The following is a 20,985-nucleotide window of genomic DNA, read 5'->3' on the forward strand; positions in this document are numbered from 1 at the left end:
ATGCCGTTTCAGGTCCCAGAATTCCTAGGTACCTACCGCTTCTGGATCACTGCCTCCCTGGGTGGCTCTGTGGCTCTGGTCAGGTTTGCCCCTCAATATTCGATTTTACAGTCCTACACATGGACCGCCTCTGTAATCTTTCTCTTCCAGGCGCTCATCTGGGCAGTCTACGTTATTTTCATATATCCTTTCTACGTCAGCCCTCTCCGCCACGTCCCGACAGTCACGGGAGGGAGCAGGATTTCCGGCCACTGGGGCACAATGCTCAAAGAACCCTCGGGGGTGCCTCAGCGACGCTGGGCGAAAGAAATTCCCAACGACGGCTTAATCCGCTATTTGCACCTTTACAACCGGGAACGGCTCCTGGTCACGAGCCCCAAGGGACTTGCCGAAGTCCTGAACACGAAGAGCTATGAGTTCATCAAGCCTGAGCTCCTTCGCAATGGCGTCGGACGAGTCTTGGGCGTGGGCATTCTTCTGGCCGAGGGCGACGACCACAAAGCGCAGCGGAAGAACCTGATGCCGGCGTTCCACTTTCGCCACATCAAGGAACTCTACCCCATATTCTGGTCGAAGTCTCGAGAGATGGTGCACGCTATCCAGAAGGAGCTCAAATCCTCGTCCTCGCCACGGCCTGTCGTTGAAGTCAGCGAATGGGGCAGTCGCGCAACGTTAGATATCATCGGTGTCGCCGGCATGGGTCAAGACTTCAACTCTCTGCAAGACCCGACGAACGAACTGAACCGTGTCTACCGAGCAGTCTTCCAGCCGGACCGGACCGCCCAGATCATCGGTCTCTTGTCCTTCTTCCTTCCCGCGTGGTTTCTCAACAACCTCCCCATTGACCGGAACAGCAAAGTGCAGGCCGCGGCGAATGTCGCCAAGGACACCTGCCGGCAGCTGATCGTGCAGAAGAAGCAGCGCATGGCCAACAAGGAGCCCATGCAGCCCGACATCATCTCCGTGGCGCTCGAGTCCGGCGGATTCAACGACGAAGACCTAGTCAACAACATGATGACCTTCCTCGCGGCAGGCCACGAGACCACGGCGTCGGCGTTCACTTGGGCGATCTACCAACTCTGCCAGCGACGGGACATCCAGGCACGCCTGCGCGACGAGATCCGCGCGCACATCGCCAACCTTGACACCGCGACCCCGATCACCGCCGAAGTGATCGACGGCATGCCGTACCTCCACGCCGTGTGCCAGGAGGTGCTCCGGCTGTGGGCGCCCGTGCCGCTCACGCTGCGCGACGCGGCCTGCGACACGTCGATCCTGGGCCACTTCGTGCCCAAGGGCACCAAGGTGATCCTGGCGCCGTGGGCGATCAACCACAACACCGCGCTCTGGGGGGACGACGCCTCCGAGTTCAACCCGGACCGCTGGACCGCGCCGGGCCAGGCCAACGCCGGCGGCGCCGTGAGCAACTACGCCTTCCTGACCTTCCTGCACGGCCCGCGCAGCTGCATCGGCGCCAAGTTCGCTGTCGCCGAGTTCGCCTGCCTGCTCGCCGCCTTCGTCGGCAGCTGGGAGTTCGAGATGGTCGACCCGGACAAGCCGATCGAGGTCAAGGGCGGGGTCACGGCCCGCCCCAAGGGTGGTGTCGAGGTCTACTTGAAGCCCGTGGAGGGGTGGGCGAACTGAGTATATGTATATCTGATCCTTGACGTGATAGACTGGATAGGCCCAGTCAGGCCCGGGCCCGGAGATTGAATTTCGAGCGGAGATATCGGCGTGGATATTGATTGTCCCCCTTTGGACCAGGCGAGATGATCATATGTGTATCCCAGTGAGTTCGCGACATCCACAGTTCATTCAGGAATGGTCAGTTGCGGTTTGAAGTCATTTTTCCCTGCGACGACCAGGGTTGTTTCATATCATTTCGGGGCTACCTCGAGCACAGTCGCATCTATATATATATATATAGATATATATCGCCCTAGCCCTTGGAGCAGGGCTTTTCTGCCAAGAATCTCATTGCCGTTCGAGCTCCCCTTTGTTCTCGAAGAGAATATTCTTCACACGATTAGACTGGGTTCTCTTCATCGCTCGAGTTCGCTCATATCGCTCATATCGCTCAAGTCGCTGAGTTCACTGGACTCGCTTTCCGCGACCTTCTTCCCCTTCCGCCTCTTCTGCGTCTTGCCCTTTACTGCACCATTGACGACCTGTTTTCCAGCAAACATGTCCATCAGACTCTTTTGCCCCTTCTCGGGTTGTTTCTCTTTGGCCAGTTTCTTCCTCTCCTGGTCCAGCTTCTTCTCCCTTAACCTCTCATACTGCGCCTGCATCTGATCCCTCTCTTTCTTACCCTTTTCACTCAACTCGCTCTCCAGTCGCTTGAAGTCTTCCCCTTCGGGGTCCATTCCGATTAGGCTCTCGAGGAGTTTGATTTCTGTCGCCCAGATGCTCTTGTCGTCGATCATTTTCTTTCCCTTTGGGTCGCTCGGGTCCGGCTTCTCGCAGGGTGTCTCGAGAATCAAGGGTAGGTTCTGGAAGTGCGGCTCGTTCATGACATTGTGGAACGCACGGAGTCCAAGAAACCCCAGGCCGATGTTCTGATGGAGGTCCCTATGGCTGCCCAATGGCATCTTGGAGTCGTTCAGGTGCATTGCCTTGAGGTACTTGAAGCCCACGACACTGTCGAATTCGTCCATCGTCTTCTTGAACTCTTCCGGACTGCGCAGGTCGTACCCTGCCGCAAATGCATGACATGTGTCGATGCAGACACCAATCCGGGACCGATACTCCGGCTTGATCTGGGAGATCACATCTCGTAGATCCGAAAACCGTCCTCCGATCAGGGTGCCATGTCCCGCCATGTTCTCTAACAGAGGGACAACAGTTTTGGTTTCCGATAATGCCCGGTTGAGGTTGTTGGCGAGTCGAGTGACCGCCTCTGCAAAAGGGCTCTGGCCAGCTCCCCCTGGATGGAAGTTGTAGTATCGGATTCCGAGGGCTTCGCAACGATGGAGATCGTCAATAAACGCATCATAAGATTGCTTTGCCTTATCCTCATCCTCGGTCGCCAAGTTGACGAGATAAGATCCATGTGGAACGATATGCGACAGTCCGTCGTATTTGTGTTCTACCAGGGCCTTTTTGAACGCATCTCTGTTCTCATCTTTTAATGCAGGATTCTCCCATTTCCGCTGCGACTTGAGGAAACATGCAAACGCATTGCCTCCGATCTGCACGCAATTTGTGACTGCATTTTCCACTCCCTTCGCTATACTCGTATGAGCGCCCACGTACATCTTCAAGCCGACAGTACGAACAGCAAGGGGCATAGCTTCAGCTTCCTTCTCTTCCTTCGTTTTGCGTTTCCGCTTCGGCTTGACCGGTTCGTCCTGTTGTATTTTGTCTGCCTCAAGCTCGTCTGCTTCCGAGTCAGATCTAGCTTCTTGCTTGACCTTCGATTTGGTCTTTCGTTTGCGAGCACCCGTGTTGGGCGTTTCGATTTGCTCGATCGCTACCTTCGCCTCCTCCTTCAGTGCCAATTTACCATTCGCCGCCACGCAGGCTTCCGTGGTCACTTCCTTTTCCACGCTCACGGCCGCTTCCTCGTGCTTCTTTCCAAAGGTCTTCGGCCCGAGGTCCGCGCCGTGGTCAGCTGGTTTCACACGCTTGCGGCCCCTGGGACTGGCTTCACTGTCAGGGACGTCGACAGCGACTGCACCACCTCGCTTGCGTTTCCTAGCATCCGGGCTACCTGGTGCGGTCTTTGGAGCAGAGACTGGGGCAGTCTTGCGCAGTTGAGGCATGATGCTTCCAAAGAGAATCTGTAATGAATGTTAAGCAAGTCATCTAGTAAGGAGGTGTTCATTGGAAGCTTGGAGATGATGATTATTCTAACGCGTCTCTCGGAGCCGACGCGTAAAGTGGCCTGCCCTCGCCGCACCTTCCTCAAATAACTTCGCGGCCCTAGAAAGTCTCCAACTTGCGGGATCTCTTGTCGCCTTCCTTATGCTATGGAAGCGCAGAAAGTCGACCTTGGTGATCCGTTAAGTATGAGATCTTGATTCTTTCTTCTACTGCTGCGCTTTCAAATCATGGCGGACGAAACCAATGACGATACGCCTCAGCTCTCGGCGACCGAGTCCAGCGAAGATGAATCAGCGGATGAACTCGTCGAGACCCTCGTTGCTGGCAGAGAGCGACGGAAGACTGCTGGCAATCGCTATGACAGGGACAAGGTTCTGGAAGAGGCGAAGGATGTCGACGATCAGGACGAGGTCACTTTACTATTCGCTGGCGACGAAGATGAAGACGATGAGGAATTCAGAAGTGATGACGAGGATCACGATGCAGATATGTCCTCCAGCGATGATGAGGATCAAGGTCCCAACGCAGAAGCCGATGACCTCGAAGGAGAGAAGGAAATACAAAAGCAGGCCAAGGAGGAACGAGCAAAGAAACGGAAAGCAGACCTGGCCCTTACAAGCGTCGTGGGTATGAGGAAGAAACTCAAGACCGATCCTACGAGGCCGACTGTAGCATCTGTCGCACCGAAACCATCAAAGAAGAAAGAGCGAGTGACATGGGTTCACGATCAAGATTCCGGTCGAAGTTCTCTGCGCAAGCAGACAATCGCCCATCGAGCCGAAACCATTGCCCGATTGAAGGAGAGCGAAGCCCAGAGCAAGAAGCTGAAAGCGCTGAAGGAACAACGGGAAAAGGAAAAAGCAAGGGATGCTCCAAGAGAACTCACGCAGGCGGATCGGTTGGCAGAAGCGGCCAGGGTTGAGCGACAAAATTCTAAGAGCCTAAACCGTTGGGAGGCCACGGAGAAGAAGAGGCAAGAAGAGCTAGCAGCAAAACTCGCAGCTCTTAAGGACAGGAAACTGGAAGGTCCCGTGGTGACTTGGCTAAGTGCGAAGGCCAAATGGATTGGGCCTAGATTGGACAAAATCGGTACGAGAAATGTCACAGACCTGGGCGAACGAGGAACAGAGCCGAAGAAGCGTGGGAGGAAGTCGAAAGCGTACCTCGAGCAGTTAGCCGCAGAGAAGAGTGCAAATGCGGAGGGGGCCGGAGCAGTACAAACAACTACTGCGGAAACAGCGAAGGCACCAATCCCTCTATCGAGTCAGTCGAATGGACCTACCCGAGAAACGGCTACGGCCACGGCCACGACCCCGATCACGACGACGGTCGCAGCTCTTGTCTCGGAGGGGGCTAACCCGCCAATTATGCCGACAGCTCCTCAGGAAGCTCCGCAGGAACATGAGGACACTTTCTTGAGACAGATACACGAGTATGCTGAAATGCAGATGGACAGCAACCCCACAGAGAGCGGACGAGTCAGTCCCATTTCTCAAGATGTAACCCAACAACAAGCTCCAGCAATGCGTCCAGACACACAGCAGAGTGCTATTGCTTCAGCGCAAAATACTACAAGCCATCTTCTCAAGGTTCCGAAACCGTCTAGCGAGGCGTCGGAAATTGTCGCCATCAAGCCTGAAGCACAAACACAGCCCACGCATACACCTGAACCGAGCATATTACCAGAGCAGACGCAAGTGCACCCGCCCACTGAAGCAGCAGGGCGGACCCAACCGTCTATAAACGCTGAACAGGGGGAGCAGATGCAGCCCTCCGGAGCCATAGACCAAACACAACAGACGCAGCCAGCCAAAGTCATTGAGAAGTCCGAGCTGACAGAGAATTCGGGAGCGGTCACACAACCAGAACACACATCGGTGGCTGGAGCCATCGCGCCACCGGCAGCACCGGAGCCTCCACTGGTTGAAGAATATTCGACGCGAAATCTGGTCATTTTGGAGAAGTTTGAGGAGCTATCCAGCGAGGCCCGGCAGGAGTTCTCGCTGTTCTACAACAATCGCAAGACAGCCAAACCCGTGAAGCACATCCCCGAGCTATGTTCAATCACCATGTTGCCTGTTCGATACCGAGACCAAAAAACAGGGATTGGATTTGCCAACGCAGGCGCATACAAGAAACTCCAAGAACTCAAGGAGCACAAGTTTGTATGGAGCAGCATGCTCGGCTGCTACGTAGGTCGAGAAGGCGGGCCGGTAGCCCGGGGAGTACCCGAAGGATGGGGTTGAGGTTGTCCTGAAATGTGAAAAGGAGCAAAAGGGGCACAGGTATAAGAGTGGATAGTCCCAAATGAAGCATGCCACGATCGTTGTTTGACAAAAAAGAAAAATGCAATGCCAGTACGGAGTAGAGGCCTACCTATACTGATGATGGAATAAGAGGGGGTCAGAACGAGGGGCTATGCCACTACGAGAAGAACGGTCGATGAAGCTAGCTACGAGTAGTCAGGCTGACTCTCCTAGGTGCTCTTTCCCCCCTGTGCCTTGCACAAGGCCAGAGGGACCTTTGGTGGGCTCCATTCTCCCCCCGTCTGTCACCCGTCAGACCATGGCCGGATTCGGCCTAGGCGGTCGATTAGGGGATCATAGGGCTCGCGGCACATGCACCAGCTGCAGTGGCTCGCCCGGAACCCCTAGAGCACCCACGTCTTATAGGCCTTTCGGAGTGCATGGTGCCCCGAAACAACGGACACGCGGGAAGTGGCCTCGTCTGGAATGGGGCAAGACACACGCCCACTTTTAACGTCATCCACCCAGGGCGCAGCCTGGCACCCATGGAATGCACCCAATTCACTTTGCGGTGTACAACAAATCATCAGCTGCCCAACCCCGAAGGCATCTGTCCCTCCTCTTATATCCCTCGTCACAGGTACATATACGTACCTCACCGCCCTCAATGGGAGACGATCCCTCTCCTGCCTCACGCAAAATCCAACATGGCAAAGGCTCCTCCTCTGCCAGGAAACTGAAGCGCAGGAGTGGTGACTCAGTGCTCACTCCTCGCTCCTTCGCCCCAGGCGATAACAGGAGGGACAAAGAACAAGTGATGGCGGCCAGTTTCCTACAGTTCTGGTAAGGCCACATGTCCCATTCTCTATCTCTGTTGCAGGTCCAGTTCCACTGACCAGCAACCATACAGCGCCATGTGCGAGAAACAGATCATGACTCCATGCAACTCGATTCTTTACTGCAGTGAAGCGTAAGTCTTCTCTTCCTCTTCTGTATCCACGCGTCACTCTCTCTCTCTGTCAAGTACAGAGGCTGATAAGCGGTGCAGATGTCGGCGCAAGGACGCAGCGAAGCCCCTTTCCGCTTCTAATCTGTCTGTGGAATCCTCTACACCGCCGTCGTCCCTCCCCTCCTCCCCGCGCCCAAGCATAACAACACGCGTTTCCAGCGCATCCCCAGAGTATCAAGACAAACCGACCATTCGGATACCCTTTGATCTGCACGATCACCGCTCAGATCTTGACCCAACCGAATGGAAACCCAAAATACCTTCCCGCGGCGCCTCGACTAACTCGGAGGCTTTCCGCTATCTAAGTCGCTTCCACCAGACACACATGATAGCCGCCAACAACAACAACTCCCCTGATCATTCCGACAGCCTGGGCCAATTTGTCAAGCCCGAACGCCCTGCCGCAACCCGGCACAAGAGCACTTTGAGCATGTCCACCTTGACACCCAGCACAGCAACTCCCAGTCTCGCCAACAGCCCCACCACCACCTCCTCCAGCTTGGGCAGCCTGTACGACTTCAACCTGCGCCCGTTGGCCCCGCGCACCAATCCTCTGTACAGTACCAGCGCCGGCCACGCCAGAAGCATCGACTTGGTGACGCCGCACATCCCACCTCCCGCTTCGACGGTCGTCGGCGACGTTGCGCTGGCCGGGTCGGTTCCCACGGTGGATTTCGAGGTGGACCTCTGGGGTAAGAAAGTGGTCAAGCCCATCGTGCCCGCCGCGACACCGAAGGGCGAGGGACTGGGAGCGTTGTTCGGGAAGGGTTCTTGACTTTTACTCACCTCAGAGAGAGAGAGAGAGCGAGTGAGCGAGCGAACTTGTGTGCAGGCAACGGCGGAACTAGACGACGGCCATCTTTTCTGGAGGTAATGAAATGAGTCATGGGGAAGGAAGGTTGGACGGGTGCATTGATCCCGACGACACTGGGAGTATAACACATGCGCGCACAATAGACTTGATACCCTCGGATTTATTATGTTGGTTTTGTGCTTTATGGAACACCTTCTCCCACACTATCCTCTCTCTCCCTCCCTCTCTCTCTCTCTTTTTGTGTTTTCAAGGGCTCTCCAAAGAAGAAAAGCCTTCATTCATCGCGTAACTTTACTCCACCGCGCTGGCCCCCTCCGGACGGACGGAGTCGTGGAACCGCAACGACCCAGAGGGATAGATCTACGAGTACCGAAGTATTTATCAGGTGTCGACTTACTTCTCCCGGCTGGTTCGAATCGGGTCGTGTCTGCTCTGAAAGTGAGAGAGAGAGAGAGAAAGAGAGAGCGCGAGAAATGAAAAGAACTAGCGGACGTAATACAGTACATGCACATGGGACAAAATGTGCCTCTCTTAAGTTAAGACGCCTTGGGTTCACCAGTATATTTTCATGCTATACATCTCATCGTTGAAATCTTCACCAACAGAGAAAGGCGGTAAAAGCGTCTCCGCGTAGCTTTTGTCGACCTCGCTCCATGATGCTTTCTTTCCCTTTCCCTTTCCCTTGCGTAACATTGGCGCGGGATCACAATACACCCGGCGGCGCCCCCTTGACACTGCCCAGCTCGCCGTACCGTCCCCTGTTCTTCGTCGTGTCGTACAGACTCAATACTCTCATCGTCTGTCCACCCGTACTCTCGTCGCCCGCAGAGAATGCGTAGCCTCTCTGCTTTCTCATCCGCTGTACCTGCCGCACTTTTCGCACGGCCTTCTGGAACTGTTCCATCCTCGGTCGGTAATCCTGAACATTGTATTTCTGGATCTCCTGGACGTGGTGATAACTTTGCGGGAAATACATTCTCTTAGCATACTTCCACGCAAAATCTCGCACCAGACAGACCGGCGGAAGGACGAGGCAAAGGGCGTAGAAGACCGGGTACGAGAACATGACGGGAATTATCCCATCAAGCTCGGTCGAGAATCCACTTCCAATGTTCGGTGCCGCGTAACTGTAGGCAGGGATGAAAGCGAGCCAGATCACAAAGCTTCCTGGGATCGCCATCACGGTATATTTCGTCCACACGTTTGTAATCAACGCGGCTTTGCCCAGGACGACCAACAGAATTGCGGTGTAAGTCGAGGTTCCCCAAACCCAGTGTCCCGCAACCTTGCCATTAGACATAATGCCGTCATTCAGAAAGAAATAACTCGAAAAAATATATGCGAGAATGGAGTGGTAAAACCCATTGGCAACCCAAGACCAGAAGCTGTGCATGCGGAAGAACACCCCTTTTTGGGTGAGTTGGTACGATTGCGGGTAGCGGTCCAGAAGACGAGCGGAGATGTATTGATCGAATACACCAATGGCGAAAGGTGGGAAAAATGTAAAGAGGACATTGTAAAAGGAGAGCGTCCAAGATTCGTAGATGACCTGGCCAGAGAAAGAGTTTTGGAAGGCATACTAATCGCTTGTTAGCACGGATCACCAGTCCGACCGACAATAGTGCTCCTTCGCTTACCCAGAACTGTGTCATGAACATAGCAATGTTCTTGTAAAAGGAGTACAGAATGACCTTGCTGATACGTTGATAACTCCAGGCCCCATGCACGAGGAGCAGTTTTCTGAGATACCGAAATTGGCCGATTGAGACATCGGCACTGCGAGCAGCTTGCAGACCTTCCACGCCACTGATACCGACGCCGACGTGTGCGGCTTGAATCATCGAGACATCATTCGCTCCATCGCCAATAGCTAGCAGAAGGGCCTTGAGGTGCCGCTTGACCAGTTTGACCACCAGGGCTTTCTGTAAAGGCGATACTCGACAGCAGATCACGGCTTTGCAGATCACGGCCAGATCAAGGAACAGCTTCTCCATATCCTTCTCCAAGGCAAACGACAGGGATTTGCCATCGATGACGAGTGCGAGGACATCCCGTTCACCTGAGGCGGCTTGACTTCGCACCGCATCGTATTTCTTCTGCAGACTTGCTCGTGTTGCGCTGGAATTCTCCTCGTTGATAATCAACAATGTCATGTCTTCGCTGATCAACTTGCAGCTCATGCCAATGTTGATGGCTGTTTCTTGTCGATCACCCGTAAGAACCCAGACTTTGATGCCCGCTTGCTGCAGCGTATGAATGGTATCTGGCACTCCATCTTGGAGGCGATCTTCGATGGCAGTCGCTCCCAATAGATACAAGTCGTGCTCGATGATCTCTGCAGCCTTATCAAGCTCTTCAGCACGGTTACCACCCACAGTCGTTGCTGCCTTGTCGAAAATTTGTCGCCATTCTTGGTACTCTTGCTCTGGAACCTCGCGCATGGCAAGACAAAGTGTTCGAAGGCCTTCGGTGGCATAGTCTTCCAGATGCCGCAACGTGGTTTCCACTGTATGGTTGTCTGGGGCCAGTCTCTCCATGATGACCGTGTCAGCGCCCTTGCAGTATATCCTGATCTTCCCGTCTGGGCATCGAAAGAGTGTTGACATCCGCTTTCTGGTAGAGTTGAATTCGCAGACCGCTAGGAGCTCGTACTCTACATCTTGGCCATCGACTTGGACAATCACCGAGCGCGGTTTTCGGGCCACAAACCGGTATCCAAGCATGACGGCGCCTTCGACCAACGCGCCTTCGTCCGGTGATGCGGCTTGGTATTTAATCTCCGATTTCTCGTCTTTGCGCTCTGGAATAACTGTATGACATACGGCGAGCAATGAGAGGAATTGCTGAATGACTGCGGCGCTCGGGTGCGTCTTCATGTTCTCGCGGAGTTGCTTGAAATCATGAATGCCGTCCATATCGTCAGGACCGACCGCCTTGCGGTCTTCGGGCACCACACCTGCATACTGAATCCCACTGATCGTGCATTGGCGAAATTCCATCATGTTGCAAGTCAGCGTCCCTGTCTTATCCGAGAAAATGTATTCGATCTGTCCTAATTCCTCCACAAGCGACGATGTCCGGCACACGGCGGGTGTATCGGTGTCCGTGTAGTACATATCCAAATCACTGCTGATGAGAAATGCCTGGAAGTATTTGACGATCTCGATGGTGACAAACAGGGACAGCGGGACCAAGTTAGAGTAGAGAATCCAGTAGGTGCAGAGGTCGAGGAAGAATTGCGTGGCGGCGTTGAAGTTGTCGTAGTAGAGGTAGGTGAGTTTCTGTCCAGCAGTGGATCGAACGATGAGATCGCCAATCGTGCTAACGGCACTGAGAACCAAAAGTATGGCAACAAGCATCAGAATCTGCTTGTTAAGCATCCGTTCCACGTCTGTCCTCTTGATAGGTGTAGCAGTGGCGTTTCGCATCAGCTTCGTTTCATGGCCAGTGAAAACAACCACCCCGTGTACCCAGGGAGTGTTGCGGAGGATCGCTCCACGAAGAAGTAACTGTTCGGGAGTCAGGGGGTGTTCTTTCTCGTTCCCTCCGCCAGTCACAGTCAACGTTGCCTCGTATGTATAGAGACTGCTGTTCGGCTGTTCAGACTTTATCCGTCCGTTCAATCTCCCCAAGTCTGCTGGGTTCACCAAATGAACCGTCTCTGGAATCGCCTGTTTGATTTTGAGGTTGGTTTCACCGTCAAGATTGGCAGTTTCGATGTAACAAAGTCCTTCAGGTTCGGAACTGGTGAGCAATACCAAGTCAGCAGGAAAGGACTCCTCCGACTCGACGCGGACAATATCACCAACGGCAACATTGATCCACTTTGTTTCCACGAAACTCGACCCTTTCAAGACCTGTGCCTTCGAGTCATTGAGAGCCTTGTCTGCAGTCTTGCGCTTGAAATCCTCCACAAGTTCCTTGATCGCAGATATCGTCAACACAATCAGCAGCGGGACTATTGTCGTGTAGCGATTCGTGGGGGAGACATTAGGTACTTGCTGCAAGGCGGCGGTGAACAGGAAGAACAAGTTGGCATATTTGGAGAATTGTTCGAAGAGGAATTTCGGTAGAAAGGTCGCGACGTTGTATTTGGCGGTCGAAACATGGTTGTCGACCCATTTGTTAGAAGCGTTTACCGGGGCATTGTTGAGGTGGATAATCCTGGGACCTAGACTTGCAGGATCGACCTTCTTCCTCGTGAACATATCTCTGATATTGTCGAAACTAAATTCCTTCTTCTCTCGGATTGGAGGGGTCTCATCAGTCCCGGCTGTGTCTACCCTCGAGTGTTGCAGACCGGCCTCTGTCAGTGGAAGGTTGATGTCCGAGTAGTTGCTATTCCGTATTCCCAGCATTCCTTTTGCTCTGTCCATAACACCCGACATGGACATGAGACTCGTCCGATCGCGCCTATGATGCCGCCCGACAACCTTGACACCTCCACCGGGGATATGCTCATCTGAGGGACCTGCATTGTCGTAGTATTTGTATCCAGACTCTTCTTCGGTCAGTTCCTCCCCGTCCCCGTATTTCGCGTAGTTCTGCAGGTCCGAAGTCTGGGAGTAGTTTCGAGTACCTGCGTCCATGTACGGAGCAGTGAAGGGTCGAGTGGAGGACGTTGCCGGTTGTCCCTGGCCAGCTGCCGCCGGCCTACCTCCGCCGACAAATTCATCGTAGCTGGTTGACGGTCTCGGTTGAGGTTCTTCGGAGTCATCGATATTGAACACGTTCAGTAGTTGCGAGTCATCTACAGGAGGGCGCTGCCCTGAGCTGTAGGCCGGCTGTGAATTCCCTAGGCCATCCAATATGTTGTTGTTATGGTTGGAAGCTTGAGGCGCATCGGGCCTCCCGTCCATTTCTCAAGCGGATGGGCGCCAGAGGGGCTTATGAGGAGGAATCGACAATGTGCGTTATCGTGCCATAAGAATTATGAAAGTCCTCTATCACAATTGCGAGTGTTTGTTGCAGACATGTCGCGCTAGATGGCAGTGTTGGCAGAGTAGATGTCAGCGTGGTCTGTTCCGTCGAGATGGACGGTGACAATGGCAATACCAAGGACCCAAGTCCGATCTGGATACGCGGCAGCAGGCGGAGCAACACCTTGTAGCACAGACTTGGAGGCTACTTGCCCCCATGCGGGCAGCAATGTTAAGTGGCTGGTCCCCTATCAATTGCAGCCTAGCGAGCCTAGCGCTCTGTTTCAGTGACTTTAGAGGCACCAACCGAGACACTAATCACGTTACAGGCTCTGAGGCGCAAGCAGAGATCACCCCCAGAGGTCCTGCGACACTGGGTAATTGTTGGTGGCGTATGCAATATATTTCGTACATATAACGAAGCACAAGACTGAGCATACAGTAACCAAGCATCAGCTTGCCTGCAGCCTGGAAACTATCTAGGTGAACCGGATACCTCTCCATCGGCCAGTGGCTAGATAGATTAATGCCACGGGGGAAATTGATTCGCAGCTTACTGCATCCTTGGTGTCTGGGGGGTTGATTCCCAAGAAATTTAAAAATGGCATCTGAGACTGCACTGCCACATCCCATGATTTTTGCGTTGTTGTTACATATCAACCCAAGGCTTCAACGTTTCTTTTGGCGAGCCCATATCATCCATGCAGCACCACGTTTCTTTCCTGTCCCCTTCCCCGTCAGCTCGCCTCATCCAAGAGTAGTCACCTCTCGTTCTCAGCTCTTAGCTCGGCAATCAGCCCGCCCACGTCTCGCTTGGTCGCATCCTCTGCCAGTTTCTTGGCCACGATCCCATTGACTTCTCTTCCCTTTGCCAGCGCTGTGTTGATACATCTCAGTAGAACTAGGGCATCGATCGCGCTCCCTCCCATCTTGGAAATCTGGCATAATTCAAAGTCGTTCACAGTAAAAGTCACCGATGCGTCTCGAGCTTGCTCCTCACTGCGTGTGGCGTCTAACAAGACGGTCGCCCCTCCGTGATAAAAGCTGAATGTTGTGCAGACAGGATGGTGCATGATGCTCAAGGGAACCGGTACTCGTTCGGCCATGGTGTAGATGGTTACCGTTTCTCCGTCAACTGAGACATCGGGTCTTCGAAAGTGTCGCAATGCCGCCACGATTGCCATACAAGCACAATCGATCAGACCACCGTCAGAATCAAGAACATGCACGTCCGCTCGAATGGACCAGCATTTTGTTCCCGCAATAATGCACAGGGATTCTGTATCAATGGCACGAGATCTTCGGATCGCCTTTTCGAGGGTCCGGGACAATAAGACTTCCTGCTCGGTTGGTCTGCCGACTTCGTATGCGGGAGACGCGATGGGACTCAACTCAGTGGTGATTGTGAAGATGCCATCGAATTTGCGGTCTTCGAGTGGCTTCGTGACTTCTGCTGAGACTTGGACGTGTACTCTTCACGCTTTTTTAGTATTTGCCTACATGTGCATCGAGAGTAGCCTACCTCGTCTTCCCGAGACGGGCAGTAACTGTTCCATATTCATCTCCGAATTGTAGGTCAACGTCTCTGAATTGGTCAAGTTGTCGCCCATCGACTCGGATGCCTTGTTCTAGGGCATGAAGGATAAAATTCCGCTCAATGTTGGAGATGTCGACTTCGCGCGGCATCTTAACGAGGCACCGTCGGCGGGGACGGCAGGTGATGGTGGTAGCGCGACTTCAACGCCATTCAGTAGGTGGATTCACGACAAGATCGATGTGGTGGTACGGAGTCCTTGAATTGCGACGATTTTGGTCTTTCCCATAAAGTCTGTTGCTTGAGGCCAAAAATATCCTTACGTTTGATGCCTACTAACTCCGCCGGACAAGTACTCCGGATCAATACGGCGGACTATTCCGGCCATCAGGCGAAGGGTTTCTTGCCTCAACAAAATCATCATCGCCTCTTTGATCCATTTTTTCCTCCATTCTTTTACAATATTTTCATTCCCGGAAAGATTATTGCTCCCAGCCTTCCGTTATGCTTTGAATCTGACTCACGGTAAGGCCGACACTGCCGCGGCGCCGCGAGAATGTTGAGATGTCCACAGTCACATGATTGTAACCACAATTCACATTTCACATGCCAAATCTTCGAAATAGCAGACGGCGTGATCCACAAGCCGCCCAGACGATCCATTTTGTCTCTCATGCGAGATAAGCAGAGTGCAGAGTGCAGATTCAGGCACTGGTGCGAGGGTACGTTACCATGCACTTATCATCACAGCACGCCACAGGAACACAGTTACTTCCAACGTCGCGCCGTTGGCGAACTCCTTTCCGGCTTCCCATTTTGAGCCATAGGTTGCGTCAGCCTTGCTCAAACTTTTCCACCGAGCCTCGCCCATACCCATATTTGTTGGGCCCCTATTGAGGAACTTCCTGTCTCATGTCATTTTCTACATCTCCCATTGGCAACGAAGCCCATTTTTCGGCTCTCTCCGTGGTTCTTTTCCACTTTTCGCATACACAGCTGACTCGCGAGATCCCTGTCCGCACATATTGGGAATACCTGACAAACCTCCGACGCCTCCACCACGTGCAATGACGATTCTGTTTGTTATCAAGGACGTGGGTCGGTGGGTAATGAATTGTTCTTATGCAATTTTGTTCAAGCTTTCCGCTGTACTCAAACCTCTATCACGGCAGACCTGTTGCTCTTCGCCCCTCTAGTGGTTGGAACCACACGCCCGCTATGGCTTCTGATATTTTTACTCTCTATACTTCCCTCTTCCAAAAAACTTCCCAACTTGTGATCCTGGGTTCTTCGAGGCCTTTCTGCCGAACGCACTCCTTGCGTTCAGGCAATTTTGCCCAAGACGTGATCGTGGGGTCACATATATCTGGTCGATTCTTTATTGCAGCCCTTTGTTGCCATTTGAGCTCGAATTTCCACCTTTGCCCCATCTTAATCTCACTCCTATCCTTGCCCATACTCGCCAGGTAGGGTTCGTTCTCAGATACAATCGGCTCTCTGATCATTCGTGGTCATGGCTGAAAGGGATATACAGCCCCCAACATCCGAGAAAGCCAGTAACGATTCCGACGCGAACCCTGCGCGACGGCACAGTCTCAGAGGACTCAGACATGGGAACCGACACCACCAAAAGGTTAAGTTCTCCGACACTGCCGACAGTGTGGAGGATTCTCATCTCGAGGCTGGCGCGCACGGAACTGTCCCGACAATTCGATTGTCTGATTCCGAAGACGTCGCCGACCACGGTCTTCCCGCTTCGGATTGGGCTGGCATCACAAATGCTGCCGCCGCTCAAGCCCAAGACCGTGCCAGTCGCCTAGCCAATAGATTAAACCTTTCTCAGACCCAACCGAGACCACATTCAGGAATTCTTATTTCTCAAAGCACGACTCCTCAAACGTTGGTATCTCCGAATTCGTCTCCTCCCACAAAGCCACTGAGTGATTGGCCTGGCAACGACGACGAAATCCCCTTAGAGCCACTTGAAAAGGACAAACGCCTCTATGCGCTACACGATGTAACGAGTGACGATGAGACAGACAGCGAACACCCTAAGGCTCTACATCGAGAAAATGAGAATATCGAGGAAGCAAGACGGCTCGTTAGAACATTGACAAGTGGTCAGAATGCAACCGTGTGGCAGGAGGAACCCCGGTCCGGAACAGAGACGCCCGCGGTTGACAAGCACCTCCATGATTTGGAATATGTTCCCCCCCCCGATCAATATCGTCCCAGTGTTTTTGGGGCTCTTCTTGCCTCAAAACTGGCACATCTACAGCGGAATGGTGTTACACATCCCGCGTACCACGACGAGCCAACCCCACGCCCGCCCAACAAGTACTCTCCAAAAAGCTACTATTCCAAAGGCCATTCTCGTGCAGGCTCCGAAAGTCGCGATCTCTCTACGCCTTCATCAGGAAGGGCCACGCCCTCTAAAAGGCCGAAGTGGTATGATAAGAACAACCACGAACGCCAATCAACCGGGTCCCTGGCAACCTTATTGGCTCAAGCCTCCATGACCTCGACAGCACCGGCGGCGCCTCAGACCAGCAACTACGTGCCTCGCCCACCTGATCACCAGACAAAGTCGTCTAATGGCATGATAGCCACAGCAGTGGACATGATCAAACACCCCGCAAACTATTTCCATCACAAATCTACGCAGTCCCTCCTGATAGATGAGGAGCGAGTCATCCTGGACGTCGCCGAAATCATCGCATGTCGCAAGTACTTGAAGAAATTAGCTCGATGTCTGATGGCAGTCGGAGCACCAACCCATCGTCTTGAGGAATATATGAAGACCTCTGCACGGGCGCTCAATATCGACGGCGACTTTCTCTACATGCCAGGCTCAATGCTGATCTCCCTCAACGATAGAGTTACTATGAGTACTGAAGTCACTCTGGTAAAGGAGTCGCAGAGTGTGGATCTGGGAAAGTTCAGAGACGTCTTTGACGTGTACAAGTTGGTCATTCACGGCAAATACACTGCCGAACAAGGGACGGCCGATCTAGACGAGATCATGAAGAAGCGCGGACGGCATCCTCTTCTCCTACGGATTTTTGCGTACGGCATCGCGGCCATTGCGGTGGGACCTTTCGCCTTTTCTGCTCGACCAGTTGACTTTGGTCCAAGTTTTATCCTGGGATGCATTCTGGGCTGGTTACAGCTTGTGGTGGTGACACGATCGGAACAGTTCTCGCACGTATTCGAAATTCTTGCATCCGTTCTCATTTCTTTCGCTTCCCGAGGCCTGGGCTCTATCTACCACAAAGGCACGGCCGTGTTCTGCTTCTCGGCCATCGCGCAAAGTAGCATAGCCTTGATCCTGCCGGGATACATGGTGCTATGCTCTGCATTGGAATTACAAAGCAAAAGCATCGTTTCAGGGTCGGTCAGAATGGTATACGCCATCATATATTCGTTATTTCTCGGTTTCGGAATTCTGATCGGCACAGTTGTTATGGGTAAGTCGTCTCCCTTTCCGAACGAATTTCATTCCCGAATATTCTTACTGACGGACCTTTGATAGGCCTCATCTACCCTCAAGCACAGAGCGACGTGACCTGCAACATCCCAGCTTGGTGGAACGACTCCAATCACGGCCCCAAGCTTTTATATGTCAGATTTATCTGGGTACCCATATTTGCAATATGCCTTGCTATCATCAACCAAGCGAAATGGAAGCAAATGCCGGTCATGAGTGCCATCGCTTTTGTCGGCTACCAAGCAAATTTTTGGATTTCGACGAAACTTTCGAATAACATCCAGGTGGCCAACGCGATCGGCGCCTTTGCAATAGGGACAATGGCTAATTTATATTCTCGCTTCTTCCATGGTCTGGCGGCTGCCGCCATGCTACCGGCAATCTTTGTTCAGGTTCCCAGCGGATTGGCTGCGAGCGGGAGTCTAGTGGCTGGCATCACGAGTGCCGATCAAATCACCGGCAACATGACAGGAGTTAGTGTCATCAACAACGGCACGGCGGGTTTTCTGGACGCCCAAAACAGTACAACCAGTGCGAGTGTCTACGGCGGGACGATTTTCAATGTTGGGTACGGGATGGTTCAAGTGGCAATCGGTATTAGCGTTGGTCTTTATTTGAGCGCTTTAATTGTGTATCCCTTCGGCAAGAGGAGGAGCGGACTATTCAGCTTGTAAATATCTCAGAGAAGCGTAGTCTTACTCACGAATGGAATGCTTGGCCCTGAACAAGCTCTTGATAAGCAAAGTTTTTGGATCTGCAAGGCTAGAGCGGCGACCGCCAAGGCCCGCCAGGCTGCGAACCTGCGAACCTGCGATTGTCGCTTGGAAGTTTTTCCAGACGGATCTTTGATGCAAACACATTCTGGTCCCATCTCCATCCCCTTGATCCCACTGACGACTTTCCTGCTGTGTACCTACTGATACCTTACACCCAATATGACGACAGGCAAGCTCTGTTCTCCCGCTTCTCGCACGACATTCTAACTCTAGAAATAGCCCACCGACCGACGTTTGACCCTGCACGAGGAAAAGAGGCGCAGAGAGGCCCTGCTTATCACCAGCGGCTACTCCCTGCCTACACTCTTCTCAAAGTTCGGTCGGTTGCGATCAAGTTTCCGTGAAGAAGTGCTTCTGACCATCATCACTAGGCAACCTGGTCAAGGCGGAGCCGCAGAAGCTCAGCAGAGAGATCTCAGGGCAGAATTACTTGCGGCCGAAGCGGCTCATTTTGCCAAGACGAAGGGGACAACTGCAGAAGCCACGAACAGCCCCTCTAAAGCTATAAAGCGAGAACTCGAAGATTCCTCTGATGCTGGTCACAGCGACAATGAAGATCCTGAAACCAAACGAAGAAGGATACTCGAAGATACCCGAGATATCGACGCGGACTCAGACGGAAGCGATACAGAAAGCAGCGATGAAGAGAGTGATGAAGAAGACGAGACGGCAGAACTGATGCGCGAGCTCGAGAAGATCAAAAAAGAAAGAGCAGAGCAAAAGGCACGGGAAGAAGCAGAGCAGGCTCAACAGGCACAAGACCAGCGAGAACGAGACATTGCACTTGGTAACCCGCTGCTCAATCCAAAGGCATTCAACGTGAAGCGGAGATGGGACGACGATGTGGTCTTCAAAAACCAAGCTCGAGGCACGGAACAGAAAGGGAACAAGGAATTTGTCAATGTGCGTCTACTCCAGACTGTTGCAACGTGCATATGCATCAAGGCTGACGAGATTGCAGGATCTACTGAGGTCGGACTTCCACAAGAAGTTTATGGTAAGAGACTCGGTGCTGGGAAGACTCTTCTGGCTTGACTAACTAGTTCTATTCCAGTCGAAATATGTCCGATAAACCATGGATCAGACTTGAATGCATTGGCAACGAGTACAACACGCATTGCTGGTTGCCAACGTGCTACGACCTTGGATCTCCCGAAGATGAGAACGCTGACCCGGAACGCTGTCCCTCCCGGCTGGATCGATACCAAAGACACCGGCTGGTGGCAAAACATCTGGAGGGTTTTGATATGACCACGTGCACTATCAAGCAAGCTGAAAATGCTGCAGGTCGTGCATTAGACATGGGTACTAGTTCTGAAGCTCGGATAAAGGCACAGCGCCCGGGGTGCTCGGCAGGGGTATGTGGTTGTAAATCAAACTCTCATGCGAGTGACGCCAAAAGTCTGAAAGCTTGGGCAAGCGTCGGTCTGTGCTTGTCGTTGCGACCTTGGAACTTGGATCTTGAATCTTGAATTCTGGACTAAGAACCTTCCAAACTCCAGGGCAAGATCAGCTTGGAGTTCTTCATCTGGCGGAAGTTGGATCGGGCTTGCGTGAATAGCCGGAGGGGACCCTGAGAAGGGGATGGGAAGTGGGGAGGGGCAAGGATGAGAGGGCGACTGGGGGTGGCAACCACTTGGACCAGGCCACCAAAGGACCCCTGAGAGGCAACCCCCGCCCACCCCCCCAAAAAGCCACAGGCATCTGTGTCCCGGCAGCAAAAGCAAGCAGATCGTGCATGTTTCGGGCGACGCAGTGACGCGCGCAATGCCGTCATAGGCATCTGGAAGCCGGGAGCTGCACATGTCTTGACTGCGGGGCTCAACCCTCCCATTCACCCACTCAGCTCCCTGCGCAGCCACAGCTTCAGTCTGCTCGTCCTCTGAGCAGCATTCTCTGTCCCCAAACAGCTTCTCCCTCCAGTTCTGGCAGCGATGTGCCCTCATTCCATCACAAATATCAGCTCTCGGAGCCAGACCAGGTGCAGCACCGTGCCCGGGTCAAGGTGTCACACAGGCGCCATCCACTCCCCTCCTCCTCCATCCTCAGCCAATGCTCGCATCAGGAAATGACGATACTTTGCGGCTTCCCAGCTTCCTTCCTGTTTGTGTTTGTCTGGGTTCAGCTGTCCAACACCTGGCCTTGTTTCACGCGGGGTCTCTCCCTCAAGCCATTGGTTCTGCATCGAGACTTACGTATGCTGCGAATAACCTCCGCGTCAGGTTTGTGACTCGTGCCTGACGTGCTTTTGGAATGAACTGTGTTGGACTGTAGACAGGGTCGTGGGTTCCTTCGTGGTGTCCTTAAAAACCTCGTCTTGCTCCCTCTGGACCACACTTCGACCTCCCTCCCATACCCGTACCCAATCTTACGAA

At 53.2% G+C, this 20,985-nt stretch overlaps 7 protein-coding genes across 7 annotated transcripts; 4 read left to right on the top strand and 3 right to left on the bottom strand.

Moving 5' to 3' along the window:
• AYL99_04199 (hypothetical protein) lies at window positions 1-1,644 on the top strand (the record flags this gene model as incomplete). The annotated part of the gene is made up of 1 exon (XM_018835713.1): window positions 1-1,644. The coding sequence occupies one exon, from the start codon at window positions 1-3 to the stop codon at window positions 1,642-1,644; it is 1,644 nt and encodes a 547-aa protein (XP_018695363.1).
• A 398-nt stretch (window positions 1,645-2,042) lies between these two features.
• On the bottom strand, window positions 2,043-3,764 carry AYL99_04200 (hypothetical protein; the record flags this gene model as incomplete). The annotated part of the gene is made up of 1 exon (XM_018835714.1): window positions 2,043-3,764. The coding sequence occupies one exon, from the start codon at window positions 3,762-3,764 to the stop codon at window positions 2,043-2,045; it is 1,722 nt and encodes a 573-aa protein (XP_018695364.1).
• Window positions 3,765-4,052: 288 nt separating this feature from the next.
• Window positions 4,053-6,071, top strand: AYL99_04201 (hypothetical protein; the record flags this gene model as incomplete). The annotated part of the gene is made up of 1 exon (XM_018835715.1): window positions 4,053-6,071. The coding sequence occupies one exon, from the start codon at window positions 4,053-4,055 to the stop codon at window positions 6,069-6,071; it is 2,019 nt and encodes a 672-aa protein (XP_018695365.1).
• A 667-nt stretch (window positions 6,072-6,738) lies between these two features.
• Window positions 6,739-7,855, top strand: AYL99_04202 (hypothetical protein; the record flags this gene model as incomplete). The annotated part of the gene is made up of 3 exons (XM_018835716.1): window positions 6,739-6,914; window positions 6,982-7,041; window positions 7,120-7,855. 3 exons carry the CDS (start codon window positions 6,739-6,741, stop codon window positions 7,853-7,855), a joined length of 972 nt encoding a protein of 323 aa, XP_018695366.1.
• Window positions 7,856-8,597: 742 nt separating this feature from the next.
• Window positions 8,598-12,753, bottom strand: AYL99_04203 (hypothetical protein; the record flags this gene model as incomplete). The annotated part of the gene is made up of 2 exons (XM_018835717.1): window positions 8,598-9,473; window positions 9,532-12,753. 2 exons carry the CDS (start codon window positions 12,751-12,753, stop codon window positions 8,598-8,600), a joined length of 4,098 nt encoding a protein of 1,365 aa, XP_018695367.1.
• An 821-nt stretch (window positions 12,754-13,574) lies between these two features.
• AYL99_04204 (hypothetical protein) lies at window positions 13,575-14,499 on the bottom strand (the record flags this gene model as incomplete). Its single annotated transcript, XM_018835718.1, has 2 exons — window positions 13,575-14,286; window positions 14,336-14,499. 2 exons carry the CDS (start codon window positions 14,497-14,499, stop codon window positions 13,575-13,577), a joined length of 876 nt encoding a protein of 291 aa, XP_018695368.1.
• Window positions 14,500-15,860: 1,361 nt separating this feature from the next.
• On the top strand, window positions 15,861-19,682 carry AYL99_04205 (hypothetical protein; the record flags this gene model as incomplete). Its single annotated transcript, XM_018835719.1, has 5 exons — window positions 15,861-17,814; window positions 17,880-18,436; window positions 18,830-19,513; window positions 19,572-19,607; window positions 19,665-19,682. 5 exons carry the CDS (start codon window positions 15,861-15,863, stop codon window positions 19,680-19,682), a joined length of 3,249 nt encoding a protein of 1,082 aa, XP_018695369.1.
• Between the last annotated feature and the right edge of the window lie 1,303 nt (window positions 19,683-20,985).

This window comes from Fonsecaea erecta (genome assembly GCF_001651985.1).
Source record: "Fonsecaea erecta strain CBS 125763 chromosome Unknown Scaff3, whole genome shotgun sequence".
Lineage (NCBI taxonomy): Eukaryota > Fungi > Ascomycota > Eurotiomycetes > Chaetothyriales > Herpotrichiellaceae > Fonsecaea > Fonsecaea erecta.